This window comes from Oryctolagus cuniculus, chromosome 13 (genome assembly GCF_051225735.1).
Source record: "Oryctolagus cuniculus isolate XC-2025 breed Fujian yellow rabbit chromosome 13, ASM5122573v1, whole genome shotgun sequence".
Lineage (NCBI taxonomy): Eukaryota > Metazoa > Chordata > Mammalia > Lagomorpha > Leporidae > Oryctolagus > Oryctolagus cuniculus.
The window spans coordinates 60159771-60181178 of NC_142879.1; the positions used below are offsets into that span (position 1 = coordinate 60159771).

A 21408-nucleotide genomic window follows, 5' to 3' on the forward strand; every position below is an offset into this window, starting at 1 on the left:
ATCCTTATCAACTCATTCACTTGCCTAACTTCTCTTTATGTCCTAACTGAATTTCCAAATTACATGATGCCTCAATTTATAATCACAGCAAACATTTCCAAATTCAAATGGAACCTATATTATAGCAAGATGTTATCTTCTTTCTGATTTTTTCCAACAAATATTCTGATATATTCACCAGAATTCTTTGGAGAGTGAAGTTTGTTCCTCTTATAAAAACACTTAGCTATTTTTAATATAAAATGAAATTGCTAACGTGCACCCAAAAAGACTAGATAAGGCATAAAATACTTATTAGTCTCTTTAATTCTTAGTGTGCTTCAGTGGATAAGAAAAATAATTTAAACAGTCACAGATACAGATGCTTCAGTTTTAGAAATCCTCACTTCACATTTTAGAAAAATCTTTCAACTAGACCTCAGGTTTAGAGATACAACTACAATTTGGAGCCAATTTGGGATACATATTCCATTACCGCCACCAGGATAAGTATTTTGTCTCTTTGCTCATTTTCATGTTCCTCTCTTTTCTCTAATTCCCGATATATTTAGGGTTAGTGGTGCTTTTTTGTACAATGACCTTTGCTAATCATCACAGAAGTATTATCTTTGTTAAGCTCTACTTTTAATTCTGTCTTAATTTATTATTAGGTTAGATCATGTATTTTTTTTTTAAACTAAGATGGTACAGGAGATACAATTTAATAATCAGGATTTTTCTGCAGAAATGTATGGAATTATATTATATAAATGTAGAATGAAAGAGATTAATATGATTCTATACAAGCAATCAAAATATATTCATATATGTCACAAGATCTCTCTCACTTTGAAAATCCACAAGGGCATAACTGATAAGTCAAAAAATAAACGCTTGGGTCTATCACTTCTCATTCATTCCAGAAATGGGCAAATTATAAAGGTCTCATTGTGTATGTATCTTAAGTAGTAAAAACCTCTAGTTTAATTTATATACGATTCATCTACAGAAAATATAATAAATAAGATTTAAATATGGTAAGTAAAATCTAATAAATCCATCTTACTTGTGTATGGCTATAGTTTAAACAGTACTTCAATGCTTATTATCTCACATTAGATTTGATATATAAAATAGAGTTCTAAGGTTAGCAGTTAAACTATACTAAAAATGAAACGCAATGAAGATTCAGAGAATTTAATTCTATTGTTCAAATCATTCAGCTAGTCAACTTACAAAAGCAGAACTGATGTTTATTATTATTATTATTACTAAAAACTCAATATTATTTCCAGGATATCATATTAGTATCTAAAGCCAGGCCATAATGGTAATATGTAAAATTTAAATACCTAAAACCTAAAGAGTTTAATGATTGGGAAAGTCTGTAGAATAGTATTCTTGATCCATAAAGGCCTCTTACAGTTATTCTTACATGTAAATGTCAAATCAAATTTGAAATTACAAAAGACATATTAATAATAAAAAGAATGTGCAAAAATACACTTTTGAAATAAAAACCATAGGTCTCCAATAAACTCGTGTTAAAAATAAATAACATTTAAGGACTAAGGTATTTAAAATATGTCTAGATGGAATATTAGGTTCTCAAAGAGATAGGATAAGTGTTCACATCCAGTTCTTTTCTCCAAGAAAGTACAACAAAGTATATCATGCATTTATCTTCAGTTAACAAGTCATTAAATGACATATTCCAAAGGAAAAATGGAGTTTCAAGAACAGGCACTATTAATCTATGATAATGGATGCCTACATGGAGTTTGTTAGGAGATGGTAATAATTTGAAAAACGACAAAAGGTAGGCTTCTTGGATGTTAGAAATGTTTTGGGTAAACTTGGGCAAAAATTTGAAATCCTATACATGTAAAATTCCATCAAATTGTTCTTGAGAGTCATAGACTTTACTGTACATATGAAATGCTTTGATTTTTTAAAAGGGATATTATAATGACATATAACAGGGAAAGAAGAATATACTATAAATAGGAAGTTAGAAATGGTACAACAGAAAGAAGTACTATGCTCAGTAACAAAAAGATAAAAACTCCAGCTGAGAAACAGGCCTCTTCATCAGCTATATATAGATAGTACTCTCTGAAGACAATTGGAGAATATCTGAATTGATTTTATTCTGATAAGGTCAAAGAGTACATGAAAATCCTGTCTGAACAAATTTCATAGAACATTTTCTCTGTTGAAAAGCTAAAGAGGGGCCAGGCTGTGGCGTAGCAGGTAAAGTCACTACCTGCAGGGTTGGCATCCCATATGGGCACCGGTTCAAGAACCGGCTGCTCCACTTCCAATCCAGCTCTCTGCTATGGCCTGGGATAGCAGTGGAAGATAGCCCAAGTCCTTGGGCCCCTGCACCCATGTGGGAGACCCGGAAGAAGCTCCTGCCGTTGCAGCCAGTAGAGAGTGAACCATCAGATGGAGGACCTCTCTCTCTCTCTCTCTCTCTCTCTCTGCCTCTCCTTCACTCTCTGTGTAACTCTTTCAAATAAAAAAATAAATCTTTAAAAAAAGAAAAAAAAAAACAAGAAAAGCTAAATAAAAATCAGTCAACTGGAAAATATTCTGAAGATAATTACCCCACTAATTTTAAATAACTGATATATTAATATATAAACATAGGCAATTTAATGGAAATATAGATTTTAATTACTAAATTTAAGAGCAGCAAATATTGGCTATAATAATACTAAAAACCAAACAGTAAATCATTAAATAAGTTATATGTAATTTCTATTCCCCAATTTATTCACTGTGTTTTTCACAGGAGTAATTTTTCAATCTTTAGTTTTCCCAGTAAATATAATTGAATTTATGACAACTCTCTCAATACACTAAATGTGTTATTCCTTAAATTACTCCAACACCGTCTCAAAATTGCTGTGGCAGTTTGTAAAATCAGATGCAGGAAGGTGTAAAACACAGGTTCTGCCAGCTGCCACAGATTCCGAAAGCCCCAGAGCAGGGCGAGTTTGTGGAAAATGAGTGCCTACCTGCCTGGCTGTTTGGAAGCAGGTGCTCAGGAACATGAACTTCAACTATGTGAATTCTCAGAAACAAACAGAAACTGACTCTGGGGTGAGTGGTGCTAGAAGAGTCACTTTTGCCAAGTGAAGCTCCTTGGCTTCAGTATCTCCACAATGAGGCTCCAGTGTTTGGAATGCAGCAGACATGCATATCGGTAGTCAAGAGCATTAAAAACAACAAGTGCAGTGTAACATGTTGATTTACAACTAATTATTTATTTACAGCTCATTATTTAATGTATTAGAGATAACCAAACAAAAGTCCAAGGGCCCGGCTTTGTTTAACCCCTAAAATAAAATATGGTAGAACTTGCCGTTTTCATTCATTTACTCTTTGACAATGCAACCTTTTTATTTTCAGTTACACTCTGGACAGTCCTCAATTTCACATTAGATAAATGCTACTTTTAAACAATCTTGAGGACCTTATCTTGGCCTACGACAACCATGCATGCAGCCATGCAAACATGCGTTCATGCAACATAGCAGCACACAACACAGTGCAAAAATGGCAAAGAAAACCAAGTGATGGCCATGCTAGTATTTTTTCAAGAGTCTCCTTACCAAATAGTGAAATCCTATGCCTGACAAGAACTCCAAGTTTGCAGAATAGGCTGAAGACAAAAGAAAAACAAAAGAGAAAAAGGGAAGGGGGAGGGGAAGGTAGAAAAGACAGGGGAAATTAAAAAAAAATTAAAAAGAAGAAAAAAACAGCTGATATATGAGCCGGAAAAAAGCAACATGATGTCACGCAGAAAGAATCAATTTTCTGAGCAGAATGTGGAGTAAAGGTATTAAAGAAAGAGTCTTTGAGTGCATATCTTTAACAAACATGGTTAAAAAAGCACATATTATAAGAAATAAAAAAAACTGAAAGCAAAGCTAATTAATACAAAAGCGTCTATATGAACCCCATAAAGCTATAACTACCAAAAACCATAAGGGATAATTTTAATTTTGTCCACCTAAATGTACCACTGAAATTCTAGATTTTCTTTTAATTATGGAATTTTTAAAAGAACAGATGCATGGTGCTTTGGGCATAAAATATTTTTTAAGTTTTGTATGTTTTATTTGAAACTTCCTCCTCTCAACCTTGATCACACCAACATCTAGTGAATTCAAACACAGTGAACTAGATACAGTATTTGAACTGATAATCACTCAGAGAAAAACATTACAGATATGAATGCTTAAAAGGTTCTTAATGCTGATGAATGAGTTGAACCTGTTTCTCAGTTCTCCTAGAACACACTCCTATGTGTTTATACCCCACATGCCAATTAGTCATGGGAGATTCCAAATACCGTTTGCCTCCATTCAGTATTCAGTGTGACAGCCCTGGGATCCAATAACTCTCGGATCCAACCCAGAAACTCTGCCTTGGCCCTGTGTTTTCACCGAGCCTCAGTCTCCCGGGGCCCCTGCAGGTGCTGCTTTATTGAGAAAATCCTTCCCTCACTCTCATGTTACTCTACCTTATACCTGTCCTTCGGGACTCACACCCAGATGTGTTTATTCCAAGAAGTATTTTCTGCTTCTTTACTACTCCCAGTCAAGGCTGAAAGGGGTCTTCTCCTGGATACCTTGGGGGCCATTGCAAGTCTCTCCAGCATCATATCATGTAGCCTCCCAGATAAAACTGACATAATTTTCAAATGCACCCACACTCTTCTGAACTCTCAGTGAGCATCAGTCAGCTCTGCATAGCCAGCACATACTCCAACTCCAAGCTTGGAGATCCATTTGTAAAATTCTACACATGTTCAGCTTCATTCTCTTAATAATGAAAACAGCTATATCCTCACTGCCCATGCTCTCTTGCAAAGCTCTGCCATCCCCAGAAGTGCTCAGATGGGCAACACAAGCCAGGATTGGGGATATGGACCAGCCATGGAAGGTGGCTGATCTGTGGCAGGATGCGAAGAAAGGGGACAGAGAGAGCCTCTTTTGTGAGGGTTAACTCTCTTACAGTAAGTTTTGGCCAGCACATTTCAACTCAGGAACCATGCAGATAAACTTATTGATAAAAAATAATTAAACAGGGCATTTTGTAGCCACAAATGTCTGAATGAATTTAGTGTTTTGGGAAATCACTTATCAGACAGGAAATGTTTAAAACAATATTCAGACCACCCGTAGGTATAGGATTACATATTAAACCCTGATCTATGTGATTATTTTTGTCCTGTAATTTAAAAACCAGAGCAATAAAATGAGCACTACTTTCTCCAGGTGCTCTCATCTGCTGAGCTTTATGGACGACAGCCTTGCATGCTAACCCAACAGGTGCCCGTCTCTTTCCAGAGTTACTACATTGAGAATTGTATACACTCTGGATATGCGTATTCCAATCTATTTTGAACTATATTTTCACTTATCATTCTTGATCATTCAGGGTGAAACATTCTGAGATATTCTTGATGAGGCTAAATTTATACTGCTAGCATTATATTTTAATTCCATTAATCCAGACCTAGCATTTTTTTGCTCTAATGATAAATAGAACATATCTGAATCTCATTTCATCCAATTATATTTCTGTCAGAGAAAAATGTTTTATTTACAATCTATTCTCCTTCCTAATCCTATATGCCACCTAATGGAAATATAGGCATTGAAGGTTGAAGTTCTCAAAAAAAGAAAATTATATATCTTTTCTCTACTGTGCCATTCCTTTTTGGATCACAGTTTATAAACAGAGTATAAGTGTGATTGTTGTAAGCTTCAGCCCATATTTTCTCCAAAAATACTTTCTGTAATATTATTATCCCCTTTCTCTGCTTCCCATCATTATCAATATTCTGTTAGCCATAACATATTCCACACTTCTTCAGCCATCACTCATTGTTTTGGACTGAAACAGTCCCTTGAAGTTTGCCCAATGCCGCTATTCAGCAAATCTAAGGTCCTTTTTTTCCCATCTGTTTCTTAGACTGCTCACCTGGCATGTTTGACTACTTAAATATTTGAAACTCTTACCCCTTTAATTTTGTTTTACGTTAATATTTTTTATCATCCTATCATCATCTCTCATTCTCCACGTTCTTCAGAGACACACTTCTGAAAACCCTCCAAGCAGAATAACTCTCCAAGTGTTTGTCTCCAGTCTTTTTTCCTCTCTCCACTCCTTCAATTTCACCTACTTTCACAAGCCTGAGCATGACATGTGTACAGACACATGTGTACATGTGTCATTTCTTTCACTAATCTCTCCACTGGCACCAAATGTGCATTTCCAACTATCCTGCTGGCTATCTCCAGCTGAAAGAACAGCAAATGCTTATACTTCAATAAAGACCTGACCAAATATAAGCTCTTCTGAAAACTAGTTCTTTTTCTGAAATCTGCTGTCTTTGTTAGTGACACTAACCATGTTCTGTCAACCCACAGTTTGAACTTCTATGGGATTTCTTCTTTCTACCTGCCGTGTTACTCACTGCCGAATCATGTTGACTCTCTGTTCCGTGTTTCTCATATCCAGTGCCTCCCCATGTTCCCAGGACTGTGTCATGTCTCCATGTCACTCCTCATGACTTTTTGTATATAGTTAGCTCTGTGTGTGTGTGTCCATGCAGCTGCATTGCTAAGCTTATTAAAGTTAGGAAGTGTGATTGCTCTATGTGTCTGTGTATACTCAAACTTCAGAAAGCATGATGCATGAGGCAGGAATTCAGAAAATTTCCGAAGAAGCCACCAGGGGGCAGCACAACCTCAAGGAGGCAGCACTTCCCTTGCCACATCTTGGGTGGCTCGCTTTAGCCCCTGCTCTTTTACTCTTAACAACCCTATTAGCATTGCTGCCACACTGTCCTTCCTAAGGGTACTTCCGATCTTTTCTTTCATAAAATGCTTCAATAGTTTCTTAGTGATAATGAATGAAGTACAAACTGATATAAAAATACATTTCAGAAATTTTTTAAAGAAAGAAGACATCTTATTCTGAAAGTTAACAACTGTTATAATCTATATAACCTATACTTCTTCCAAATTATCAGCTTCTAGGCTTTATTTTTGTGGTTATCTACATACAGAGAATATCCTTCTGCCTCAATTTCTGACCTACAAATTCTGAAAGATCAGCTGTGAATGACATCACTTCCATAAATCCCTAGATCCTCCACACTCACCTAATGTCGCCTTGCTTTACATTGAATCCCCAAGCACTGCTTGGTGTTCTGCTATTAGAGATAAAGTCATATTCGCATACTTAGTTACTGCAACATATCTGCCTGGAATGCTGAAGCCAAATCTTATTATTCTTTGTAGACAAGGACATAAATGATTTTACACATGGTGGATGTCATTTAAACATCTCATGAAAATATGAGTTTTTAACTGCAGAGAAAATAATTTAGATCCACTTGACTACTGCTACTTAAAATTGTTACATACATACAAATTAAAACCATCATTGTCCTGTTTATCATGTATGTAAAAGTATACTTGCTTATTCATAGCAACAGGGCCAAGTTATTACTCATTTTATCAGATTTCATCTATTTGATCTTATTATCTATTTTATTCACTGAAGTTCATTTAACTGAAGAGGTGAGAAATCACACATTTATACATTTTCAGTGGTTCAATAATTTCAAACAAAATAGTTGGCTTTTTACTGTAATGGTGCTACTGGTCTCTTCAAACAAATTTGTATAATCTTGGATGTATTTCATTTTAAAAATTATAAAAATACAAAACAGTAAGAAAAATATATACAATATACTTGCTGAAGTAAACAACTGTTAAAAATTAAGTTTATTCTCTAACAGTGATAAATTCTCTCTACTAGCAAACTTAGGTATTTTTAGAAATTGGGTTACTAACATTTAAATATATACTTTATTTTAGAATGATGACTGTTAAGTGATGAGAAATTCATATCATAATTGCAATAACTGTGCATTTTATATACATATGTTCCATGATTTACTTATCATTACATTATTCCTTATCTAACCTACTAATGTTTATCTTTGAGGTTAAAGTCCTGTATTTGGCACTGATGTGTAGAAATGGAAGTGGCTTCTATTTTGTCCCTCAGTTCTATGTGTTGTGCTTGGAAATGCTAATGTTAGTGATCACAACACATGACTAGATACTGACCAGGTGGTACCAACCCTCTTTCCTTTAGGTGATGCAAAAACAAAACGTCCTGTGCCGCTGGAGGGAGGAGGATGTGGGGTTCAGGTAAGGCCCTCAAGCAACATCGACTGAGGCTGGCACTGGCTCAGCATGCTCTGGTTTATCCCATAAGGAATACGGTGTTGGTAAAGGGAAAGAAGCTCACTGTTCTTCTGGTGTTTATTTCTCTGAATTTATCCAGCTTTATTGAGATATAATTAATAAGTTAAAACTGCATACTTTCTGATGTTATGATCTATGTGTAGTTTGTGGTCAGTGAATACTTCTGGGCATCAGGATGAAACTGAGTAGGGATGATAAAACATAAGAGAGAAGAGGGAGAGAAAAGTAGAATTTGCATTGATTTATTTGTCTTTTCCCTCTATTTCCTTTGAGTGTATTTTTCTTGATTTGTGTAACTGAGTGGTATTTGAATTTACAATAACCTCTGGAAACACAGCTTCTGTACAAGAAGCTAACTGGATGTGATGACGAGAAGGAGATATGACAACATCCTCAGCTTCACGATGCTCAGAGGTAATTTGGTACCTGGGGTTTTCTAGCTACTTAGGTGCCTGTCGACAGGACACTGGCCCGAGGAAGTAGATGAGTGTTCTTACGAGATGAAGAACAACTTGTGACCTTCCTCTGAGGGAAGATGGGAAGGGAATGTGAAGGGGGGACATTCACACCTTGGAAAGTTGCTAATCCATATGGTAATAATTGATGGAAATGAAGCGTGTCACTAGGATGGATTCCCTTCGCTGTTTTAACTATAATCAGTTTTAACAACCTAATAGAGGCCGGCACTGCGGCTCAATAGGCTAATCCTTCACCTGCGGTGCCAGCACACCGGGTTCTAGTCCCAGTCGCCCCTCTTCCAGGCCAGCTCTCTGCTATGGCCCGGGAGGGCAGTAGAGGATGGCCCAAGTGCTTGGGCCCTGCACCCGCATTGGAGACCAGGAGAAGCACCTGGCTCCTGGTTTCCGATCAGTGCGATGCGCTGGCCACAGCGCGCTGGCCGCGGCAGCCATTGGAAGCTGAACCAATGGCAAAAGGAAGACCTTTCTCTCTGTCTCTCTCTCTCTCACTGTCCACTCTGCCTGTCAAAAAAAAAAACAAAAAAAAAAAACAAAAAAAAAAACAAAAAAAAAACCTAATATGAAGATTATGATGGAGGAGGTTTGAAGACATTTTTACTGTCATTGTGATAATATAGCAGTTGGTAAAATAGACAATAAAGAAATGACATAGAAAGTTCATTTTAGCTGTTTTCTCCAGTATATCATAATACAAGAATCTTATTTCTCATCCATCCTCTGATGATAGTCTGTACTCAGACTCAACTCACTCTGCCTTATTGGTTAATACCAAGCTGCTACTCAATATAGCATGAAAGCCAAGTCCAAAGAAAGCCTGTATTTCCTCCAGTGTTCTGCGTTACTCACTTGCATAGAAATTTTGTGCAGATACAACCTAAAAGCTTCACTTGGACTTTTGAGCAATGTAATTGCATAAAACTAGACTTTTTTGGTAACATATTCTCATTTGCACTAAATTCTAACAAAATTTTAATTCAACACACTTGAAATCCCCAGCAAAATTACAAATAAATCTATCACGAATACTTGACTATAAACAAAAATGAGGGGGCATTTCTAAAATGCTGGTTTGATAGACATGAAGAGCATTTTTCAGAGAGTATATATTTTACTTCATTGTCTTTTTAAGATTGGCCCTGCTTTTTGAATCAAATTTGAATAAATGAAATTTTTTTCTTTCATGACAAAAGCTAGCAAAAATAGTAGGTCTGCAGAAATATTCATGAAACTAATGTTTAAAAAAGCATATTTATCAGAAATACTGATACAGTACTCTGTCTCTAGATTCTACCTGGAAATTCTGTACCGGACATCATTGTATTCCCTCTGTTTAGCATTACATTTAGCAGCAAAATAGGAAGAAGTCCAACACCTGTGTCAAATATCTTAACATGTAAAAATCATATTCTAGAGTTTGGTTCCAATTGGACCAGGACTAGGGAAGATGGGAGACAGTCTCAGAATGTTCCCACCTCAAGGTTTCTCATGTTGCCATTCCCAAATTCAGAGTCACCTAACTCAAACAACAATCTGTATGCTTATAGCTGTTTACCTAGTCACCATTTCCTTCTCTTTGTTTGATGCATGCCCTCCAGAGCAGAGAGGTCTGCTTGCTGCAGATAAGAAGTATAAACGATGGTTTTTGAAATACTGATCAATTAAAGGTAGAACGACCTGAAAGAAAGGAAAAGAAAACAGATCTACACAGTGGAACTTTTGGGGAGATGAAACGAGAACTGAGATTTGTTCACATGCAAGGGATGTCCCCATACCCAAGCCAGTTAGCACCATTTGAGATTATATGGCCTTCAATTTCATTCTACTTCCTCCAGTATGTGGCAACAGGAGGGGCAGGGCTTGGTGAGATGCAGTTATGAAGAACAGAGCAAATTTTCAACTGTTTTCCATTATTCTAAAAATTTTCAATATTTTTCTAAAGGGAATATTCTCAAGCTTTTATATAATATAGTTCTCAATGCCCAACAGGATCAAAAATCATCCATGACTACCCTAGATTGAGTCTGCACTATCTATGAGGATTGAGGAAAATGTAGTGTCACTTCATTTATTTTTCTAACTCTCAGTATGGTAGGGTGCCACAATCCTTGTTTCCTGGGTATCAAAAAGAGACAGAAACAGTGAGTGACTTACTCAAAAGTCACACTGTCTTCCTTGTCTAAACAACATTCTTTTCACCCAGCCTTTCTCAAAGTTCATTTCTCATTCCATGTGCATTTAATCCTGCTGGCCTGGGGCATTTTTCCTCCTCCTCACTGTGTCCTCTCTTGCCACATGGCTTTTCATATGCACTTTCTCTAATGCTATTCCATACTCTATAACCTAACACTCCACTTGTGCACACCTCAGCACTTCATCAAATAGACCATTAGATAAAATCCAGATCCCCTCTCTCATAACGTCATTGGAACTTTTGCATTTTATATGTGTGATTTGTTATTAAAACCTCTGTCCCTAAGAGCCTGCAAGAGAAAAGAGAAAAGAAATATTTCTAGGTTTATTTTCCACTGAATGCCCAGTATGTAGGAATGTGTTGGACAAGAACTAGACATATTTATTGATTTAATGAAAAATATGAATAATAGGAAATACCAGTATCGAAATTCACATCTAAATATAACTTTCTCCTTATTATGTGATATTACAGTTATATATAATGAGGAATATACAGGTTTTTATATATATATGTATGTATATATATATATATATTCCTTGAAAGTTGTGCCATTGTCTAAATGTAGTGATTCACATATAATTGGTACCCAGTAAATATGGTGAATGAATGAATTACAGGCTTAGCAGAAATTAAGCATCATTAAGTACCTATGAACAAAGTCAGTAGAGGTGCTGTGTAAATGGGCAGCCTAGGAATATATTTTAAAAGTATAATTAGAGGTCACAAATAAAGCATTCTGATAACTAGCTATTGGGGGGATGACAGTCTAGTAGAGAGTGGGGATCTATTAATCCATCTCTCTATCAATCAACTGAATGATTAAACAATATCTAACAATGTGCACCCCATGACAAACTTCTTTGGATGGCTGGAACAGAATCTGAGGGCAACAGTGGTTGGAAAGAAAAGAGAAATCTCCTTTACAATAAATGGAACAATTCTGAAAACATATTAGAAGCAAAATATTAATTTCAAAAAGCAGGCCATTGTAGAGAAAACATGAGGCTGTATTAAGAGCAAATATCTGTAATGATCAACAAATGCAAGTACTTCAAAATGAATATGAGAGCAATAATAAGGTTTTCAGATTAATAGGAAAACTGATCCAAGGGTGTTTTGTCTTCATGACAAACCACAGGCCACAGCCTGATGCCTGGCACAGACTAGGCACACAGCAAATATCCAGTAAGAAATGAATCCAGTATAGACTTTGCAACTCTTCATCTCCTTCCTTTTTTGACTGAAAGGAAGTGACAAATATTCCATAAATGTGCCAGTAATGCAGAAAATTCCTGAAAATTAGGGACCAGAATTGTGGCATAGTGGGTTAAGCCACTGCCTGCAGCACCAGCATCCCATATGGGAGCCAGTCTGAGTTCTGGCTGTTCCACTTCCTATCCAGCTTCCTGCTTATGTACCTGAGAAAGCAGCAGAGGATGTCCCAAGTCCTTGGGCCCCTGCACCCATATGGGAGACCCAGAAGAAGTTCCTTGCTCCTGGCTCCTGGCTTCAGCCTGGCCCAGCCCCAATTACTGTGGCCAGTTAGGGAGTGAACCTGCAGATGGAAGACCTTTGTCTGTGTCTCTCCCTCTCTCTCTCTATAACTCTGCCTTTCAAAATAAATAAAATAAGTCATAAAAAAAGTAAAATCCCTTAAAATTCTCAGTAAGTGAAATGAATAACAATGGGTTATATTTTATATATGGACAATTTATTCTCTCTGAACTTCAGCTTTCTGATTTGTAAAATGAGTAGGGTCCTATAATGAAGATTCTACTCTGCAAGTTCTTATAATGTATGCATTTATAAATTAACTCATACATTTTCCTCCTTAAAAAATAAATGCTTAACTAAAAATGCTAAATCACAACAATAGTCAAATGCTAAGGTAGATATTTTTCTTCTATGTCATATGAAAAAGACAAACATGGAGCTTTAAATGAAAACTGAGTCCTTTGAGAAATACAGTAGCAAGTAAAAATGTGACCAAGTGTTCTGGTAGAAAATTCATCCCACATGATTCATGCAATTATTTTTATGCCACAGAATATTTCCTTGCTATAAAATTTGTAGACCAGAAAAGAGGCAACCATTTAATTAAGTGATCTTATAAACAAACATATTGAAGCCAAAACAAGACGGATTGTATACTGTACTTTTGCAAAGAACTTGATTTCTTGTTCATAAGGGAAATGTTCTCCTTTGCTTCTGCTGCCACCATCTGTAGATACGAAGAGTTTTTAGGCATATGTTGCACTGCAAACATTATAAGATATTCATCCAAAATGCAAAGTTAGAACTACTGCCAAATGTATTATCCCATTAACCTGAACATAAAATGCCAACCATAAATAGGAAGGCTAAATTCACCTAAATTTTTAGAGTTTAAAAAAATACTCAAACCCAAATTAAAAAGCTATATAGGCCTTGCTTGCAGTTATGAGCACAAATCCTGAGAGCTCTACGTTCTTACTGAAATGTCTGAGAAATGAAAAGAAAGTAAAATCCTACTCTTCCACAGCCTTTCAGAAAGGAAGTTCACAAGAGTGAAAAATAAGTGTAAATTGAATGATTATTATTGTCTATATTTTTAACTGGACTCTAATAAAGACAGTTACTTCCTGGTGTGACTACAAAGGAAAGCATCTCACTTTAATTCACCACTTGAAAAACTAAGGACCTGTGATGAGAGCGAGGATAAAAATTTTAATATTAGGTTGGAAGATCAGCATCACATTAAAAAATAAAGAAGTTTTAACCTAAGTCAAAGACAATTTCCATAAGCAATGAAAAAACACTCACATTTTCTCCATAGTTTAGAAAATGATTCAAGGTTAAGATCTGATTGACCTAATGTGTTTAGCACAGAGGACAGCCTTTCATGCATACACAAGATAGTCCACGCATATAGGGTAGGTTACAATGAACGATAATAACCATAATGATATGCAGAACACTCTGAAGAGCTAAAACATTCAGAACTGATAAAAATGGCAGTAAAAATTATAATAAGCAGAGCTTCCAGACTTTATACAAATCAAATTGATTTTTTCTTTGGGAATGTTTTTTGGAAATAGAAATAAAAGTAACTGGAAATATATGTTATCAAATTTTAGACATAAATTCAGGTAAAATTTTAGAGAATTCAAGTAATCTTTTATAATATCAGAACAGCACTGTCTGTATGAGCAATTAAAGGAAAATGATGGCTTTTTAACACTTCAAAATTTCACTTTATATTGCTCTGAAATTAAATTTCTCTCAAGCACATTATGTAAAATGGCTAGATCCACTGAAGAGATTTTCTCATATAAAGTATATCAAGATAAAATTTGTAAAGAGCCAAATCTGCTAGTGCATCAAGGAACTAGGAAATATCTTTTGTTTTTTATGCATTTTAACAGAAATGCTCATGTGCAAAATGGGAAAAGAGGTGGAGAAAATATGATCTATGGTACAACAAAAAATATGAAAAAGGCACACACATATTCTTACATGGAAATTACCACGGATGAAAGGATGACTATTACAATATGCAATGCAAAGCCAATAAAGTGAAGGGCAAAATTTAAAACTGCTATATAGCCTTCACCTTTTACCCTTTACTTCATTAACTTTGCAGTACAAGGAACTGGAATAGAGGAGCTGGTAGGCTCCATACATAAAGAAAAGATAAAGGACAGGAAATGGCAATTGCCTGATTTAATCAGTTTATGTTTTACACGAGTTGAAATACTGCACTGTACTACATGTAAAAAGTACGAGTACTACATTTAATCAAAAGTTTAAGAAAATAATGAAATTAACATAACAATGGCATTGCCAATCTGAGCTTTACCTATTCCTCCAAAAGAATTCTTAGATATAATTTGCCCTCTAAAGCCATTTGACAAGGGGACATGAAACATCAGGAACTACATAAAATGTTATGTGGTTGGGTTCCTTCTTTGTACCCTACTTTCCAGTATTCTCTTTCTAAGACTCGCTGATCCAAGAAAAGAATAAAATGTAATTGGTTGAATTTTCCCTGGAGGAATGTACTCCCCAGTCCCTATTCAGAAACACTGTACTAGAAGTTTATCCAAAGTCTGAATGAAGTGTGAATAATACTTAAACACATTTCCTCTCTTCAAATTTGTATTTCTGCTCTCCTGTGAAGGTAAAATAAATATATTCTTACTCCTCTTTTGTCATTCCTCTTGCCTAACATAAGACTGGATATTGGAATTGCTACCCATATCATTTTCAATGAAGTGTGAATCAGAAATTTAAATGCTTAATTTTATGCATGAAAGCTTCACTAATTCACTACTGCCTCAGTTTTGTCCTTGGGTCAAATTTCATTACTTCTGCCTAATTTGGTTACTCATGAGGATGAACTGGAAATCCTATTTTTAAAGATTAGAGTTGTACAAGTTGCAGAGAGATCACAAGTAGTTTGGATAGTTGGACTTTAGGAAAAATATAAAAGAAAGAGTATAAAACATTATTTAAATTACAGGTCAAGAGCATGTTGAAAGTCATTTTATGAAAATGATCCTCAACTGGAGAATCGCATTTAGGACACAGAGGGCAGGAGGTCAGGGACAACAAATACCATGTTCAGAGAGTCTACAAACTTTAATCTTATGCTGTGCATAAGCCCTAGTTAAATCGTACCAAAACATAGCAGCTAAGAGATTTAGGATTATGGGTCAGATGCAAGGTATTGGAAGAAAAACAGAAGGAGCAAGCATTAAAAACAAAAACAAAAACAAAACCTTGAGAGTGAAAAAAATACACACCCGACAAGACACTGTTTTTAAAAGGGAACCATGTGTACTACTAATAACTTATTATCATCCAGTTGCTTTGCTGTGATATGCCATGAAGGGAGTAATCAAGGACTTGAATTTGAATTCAACAGCACTTAGCGAGGTCATAAAATAACAGAAGTGAAAGGTGGCTGCCTTAAAGATCTGTTCTGATTCTAAAATTTATAGAAATGTGTTCTTCTTGTTCTAAGTTAGCACTGGCCCGATGGGAAAGAGCTTCTTTCATGAAACTCCTGAAGCATAATCAAGTATGCCACAGTGCAGATACATCTGGGACCCTATCAAACTGATCTTAAGACTTTTACAGTGTTTAGAAATTTTGAGAATCCATACGGTTTTAGAGGTGATTTTTTTATGAGTACAGCAAGTCATTTTGTAGCAAAGACTGTTAACTCTATCTTAGGATTTTGATGTTCTTCCATTGTACTTTTCAAAATGATAAAACAATGCCAAAGGACATTATAAAAAGAAAATAATTTTATTTGTTAGATTTTTTAAGATGTTCTCAAATACTACCCATTCACTAAGAACTTGTTTGTCTGCTGCACTCAGTATGCAGAGAAGAAACAGCCCTGGAGTCTGTGCTGTTCTATACCCTGAGGCAGAAACTGAGCTAGTGGTGTGAAATCATGGTACCCACCAAACTCCAGGATGTACTGATGAGCTTCATCCACATAGCGGATAAGTTGCTGGAGGAAACTATAGGCGAATCGCTTCTCAATGGAAGGTGTGTCCAGTTCCAGGTCCTTGAATCCTCTAGAACATCAAAAATTAAATGTGGAAATAAATTTATACAAAGTCTCTTATGAGGTAAAATTTTGTAAAAATTAATATATGTGGGTCTATATATTTTGAGGCTATCTAATGTTCTTGCACCTCAAGGCAAAAATGAAATTTAATATCTGTGTAATTCTTCATACCTGATAAAAATTATAGTGAATAACTTTTTAATTGTACCATAAAATGCTGCTTTTACAAAACAGATTGTGAGTTCAGTTTTTTCACCTAAGGATTTTCCATAGATGATGAATGGTAGCAAAAGGAATCCAGCTTTGCGGGACATAGCTACAGACATTAATATTTCCAACAGGTGTGTCTTTTGAACTTACTAAACAGCAGCTCTAAAGTGGAAACAGATCAGTGAACTCTTTTTCAAATTTCAATCTGCTGGGGATATTGAAAGAGTTACTCTTTTGAGAGGAATGTGTAACTGGAGGTGCACTATACCTGGATACAGCATATCCATTGATCTGCAAGAACTTGAGGATGTCCTGTGCCTTTTCCCTATCCTTGGCTTTCTCTTTGGCTGTCAGCGTATCATAGGGTACCAGCAGAGGATGGTTTCCACCTCCTAAGGGAATGTCAGAAGAAGAACATGGCATAATAACCATAATCTGAGATGAGACAGAGCATACTACCCAACCTCGATATGTTTAATAATACATAAAACATATAAGACTCATATAAGATTCTTCACTCTCTAGTATCTTAAAGGTTCCAACTAATTAAAGAAATCTGGTCAAAAAAGGACTGTGTAGAAACCCTCTAAGAGACAATTCAAACATGAAAATACAGGCATTTGTAATTTCTAGTAGCATTAACACCTGCAAAGATGAAGGAAGGACAGCAACTGAATTCTGAACTTGGAGATTGGTAACAGACGGTAAATATGCACAACTCAACCTAGTAAGCCTATTTATGGGATTATGTAGGCTTCATTTTTTGTACTATAGACATAAGAAAAAATGTCATTAATATGAAATTTTTATTACACCTCTCAAATCCCAGATTACATTCTTGTTACATTATCTGTGAACATAAAAAAGCCATCCAAAGACGTGCTAAGTTAAAAGTTGATCAATGTTTAGTATTCCAAACTTAGTTAACTGATTAAAACATGTTCTCAAGTGACTGCTAGCAAGATTACAAGTTCTAGCATACCTATGCAGGTGATAAATATAAGAGGGCTTCAATAAGTTTGTGGGAAAAACTGAAACGCACATATTTCATGAAGTTTTCACAGTCTGCTACTATCAAAAGTATTTTATTCTTTTGGATTTAAAAGTTGTAGAACTTATTTATTTATTTTTTTTTTTTTTGACAGGCAGAGTAGACAGTGAGAGAGAGAGAGAAAGGTTTTCCTTTGTGTTGGTTCACCCTCCAATGGCTGCTGCGGCCAGCGCGTTGTGGCCGGCGCACCGTGCTGATCCAATGGCAGGAGCCAGGTACTTAGCCTGGTCTCTTTATTATTATTATTTGTTTGACAGGTAGAGTTTATAGACAGTGAGAGGGTGAGACAGAGAGAAGAGTCTTCCTTCCGTTGGTTCACCCCCCAAATGGCCGCTACGGCCAGACCTACACCGATCTTAAGCCAGGAGCCAGGTACTTCCTCTTGGTCTCCAATGTGGGTGCAGGGCCCAAGCACTTGGGCCATCCTCCACTGCCTTCCTGGGCCACAGCAGAGAGCTGGACTGGAAGAGGAGCAACCGGACTAGAACCCAGCGCCCATATGGGATGCCAGAGCCGCAGGCAGAGGATTAACCAAGTGAGCCACGGCGCCCGCCTCCATTGAAATTATTTAATTTAAAAGACAAATGAAGAGAAAGACATTTATAAAATTATAGATTTCATAAACATGTTTGTAACTATTTTGTTAAAGATAGAATATTTTAAAATACACTGTTACGTTTAGATGTAAAGAGGTGATACAATGAATGCTATTAACAGCAGCAAAGTGAACAGCCTGGTATGTCCCAGATTTAAGAATTAGAAAAGGAATCTTATAATGTATCAGTATGTTGCATGGATGCTGAATTGCCCTGAAACACAACTGCTAAAGGAGATTCAGAAGGAAAAAAAAAAATCAGAAGTAACTATTTTGTTTGAATTTTGATGATAACATATTGCCTATTAAATCAGTTTCCAGTATAGTTTAGCCACAAGTTATTAAACACATCTCAAATGTTTAATTTTCCCTACACATTAATTAAGTCAGCAAACATACAAAAAGGAGAGAGTACCATTTGCTAGAGCTTGCTTGGCCTGAGAGTGCCATCTATAGAAACGCAGTCATCCACTAAACTTTGTGACCATTAGGTGACACTATACCACCACGAATGCAAGGGATAGGCAAGACCCACCAAGTTAACAAATAGTAAGCATAATAAGGAGACATCAGTTCTTTCACAGCATGGTACAAGAGCTTGTGGTGCTGTGGTAAGCATAACACAACTGATAGAATACTAACAAATATTTGTGAATAGGAAGAAGGATATAAAACATGTTACCAATAGTGCTGGGAATCAAATAGAATTCTGTCAAACACGTAATCTAACAAAACAATTTACAAGAAAAAATTCATTCAAGCGTATAACTGAATAACTAATAAAATCAATTACTACCTCTTTTGAACTCTATTATTTCATTTAATGCTGGAGAATGATATTCAATTGGAAATTTAATTTGTAAGTGATTTTAGAGTAAGATAGTAATGGTTACTCTGGAAACCAGAGTGGGGAAGAAAAAAAGCAAAGGTGAGAGCGAGGGAGATGAACAAGCAAGAGAGAGAGAGAGAGAGATCTGAGAACCCACAGCACCTTCTGATTCTCAAACTCTTTTCCCCTATTAGCTCTCCACTGAACTAAACACTGAGCGCTCCATTAGAACTCAGCCAGTGGACAAGAGCTTACGTCTTTGCTGTGCCACTTACTAGCAGGCCTAGTTGGGGGAGCTTCCCTAGCTCTTCCAAATCTCATCTTTCCCGTGTATAACATGGGTGCAGATGTCCTATGTGATGAAGACTAGACAGGAAGATGTCCTATGTAAGGAAGACTAGACTAACCCAGTGTGGCACAGTGGGTTAAAGCCCTGGCCTGAAGCGCCGGCATCCCATATGATTCTCAGTTCTAGTCCCGGCTGCTCCTCTTCTCATCCAGCTCTCTGCTATGGCCCGAGATAGCAGCAGAGGATGGCCCAAGTCCTTGGGCCCCTGTACCCATGTGGGAGACCCAGAAGAAGCTCCTGGCTTCAGATCGGTGCTGCTCCGGCCGTTGCAGCCATCTGGGGAGTGAACCAGCAGATGGAAGACCTCTCTCTCTATCTCTACCTCTCTGTAACTCTTTCAAATAAAATAAATCTTTAAAAAAAAAAGGAAGACTAGACAACTGTGGAAGACAAACTTAATGCAGAAATTCCCAGCCTCGACACACTAGCACTGGCCTGTGAATATACTCACACTGTCACACTAAATGGTAACAAATGCTTGGTCTCAGACTGTCCTTGATTGATGACAGTCCACCACAGTACATAACCCTTGCAGTGGTGGTGGAGAGCAAAGACAGAATGAATATTGACTGTTGACATTTTTCATCATTTCAGAGCACTGATAATACTTTTTGAACTTTCACTTCTTTATTTCTTTTTTTGTAAAAAGATTATTTATTTGAGAGGAAGCATTACAGACAACAGAGAGAGAGACAGAGAGGGACAGGTTTTCCATCCACCCGTTCACTCCTCAAATGGCTGCAACAGTTGGATCTGAGTCAATCTGAAGCCAGGAGCCAGATGATTCTTCTGGGTTTCCCACATGGGTGGCAGAGACCCAAGCACTTGGGCCATCTTCCACTGCTTTCCCAGGCCATAACAGAGAGCTGGATCAGAAGTGGGGCAGCTGGGACTCGAACAGGAGCCCATGTGGGATGCTGGCACTGCAGGTGGTAACTTTACCTGCTATACCACAGTGCTGGTCCCGCCCCTTCACTTCTTTATTCCTATTAATAACATACCCCTTATGGTACTTGGTGCCCCCTAAATTCTTCCAGATTCCTAAAGCAGTTGTGAGACATCACTAAAGACCAGAAGACAAGGGTAGGGAACAGGTGAATTTTTCTTACATCTTTCCAAAGCAGGTTACTGCAAGCAAACGCAGGGATGATAAAAGAGATCAGAATGGGTAGAAATGAAACTGTGCACCTTTTGCACTGCTTCTATATAGTTTCTAACTTTCTGTCCTCCAGTGGTCCGCCACTCACGCACACACACACACACACACACACAGCAAACAGGCCACCAAACCAGAGACCATGGGCAGTGGAAATGAAGTTGGAAAGACAAAATGAGGTTCTAAGCATACAGCTCATCCCTGGGGCAGAGGGCAAATTTGAAAAAAAAGACACTGAGTTTCTGTCTGACCTTGACCACAGTCTCAATCTAACTTCTTTTTCCATGATACTGTTTCTTTGTTCAATGACCTAAAATCCAGAATCTAGAACTACATATTTTTTTTATTTGACAGGTAGAGTTATAGACAATGAGAGAGAGAGAGAGAGAGAGAGAGAGAGAGAGAGAGAAAGAGAAAGGTCTTCCTTCCACTGGTTCACTCTCCAAAATGCCTCTCCGGCCAGAGCTACGCCGATCCAGAGCAAGGAGCCAGGTGCTTCCTCCTGGTCTCCCATGCAGGTGCAGGAGCCCAAGCACTTGAGCCATCCTCCACTGCCTTCCCGGGCCACAGCAGAGAGCTGGACTGGAAGAGGAGCAGCCAGGACTAGAACCCAGCATCCATATGGGATGCCGGCCCGCAAGAGGAGGATTAACCAAGTGAGCTATGGCTCTGGCCCTAGAACTGCATATTTCAACACCTT

At 37.0% G+C, this 21408-nt stretch overlaps 1 protein-coding gene across 8 annotated transcripts in view; it reads right to left on the minus strand.

The window, feature by feature from the left end:
- The window catches only part of RYR2 (ryanodine receptor 2), a 772754-nt gene that overhangs the window by 136502 nt on the left and 614844 nt on the right, over positions 1 to 21408 (minus strand). For all 8 annotated transcript variants that reach the window (NM_001082757.1, XM_089311247.1, XM_089311246.1 and 5 more), the window contains 5 exon segments: positions 3600 to 3649; positions 10314 to 10435; positions 13112 to 13176; positions 16410 to 16525; positions 16997 to 17120. In NM_001082757.1, coding sequence (NP_001076226.1) covers positions 3600 to 3649; positions 10314 to 10435; positions 13112 to 13176; positions 16410 to 16525; positions 16997 to 17120 — 477 coding nt within the window.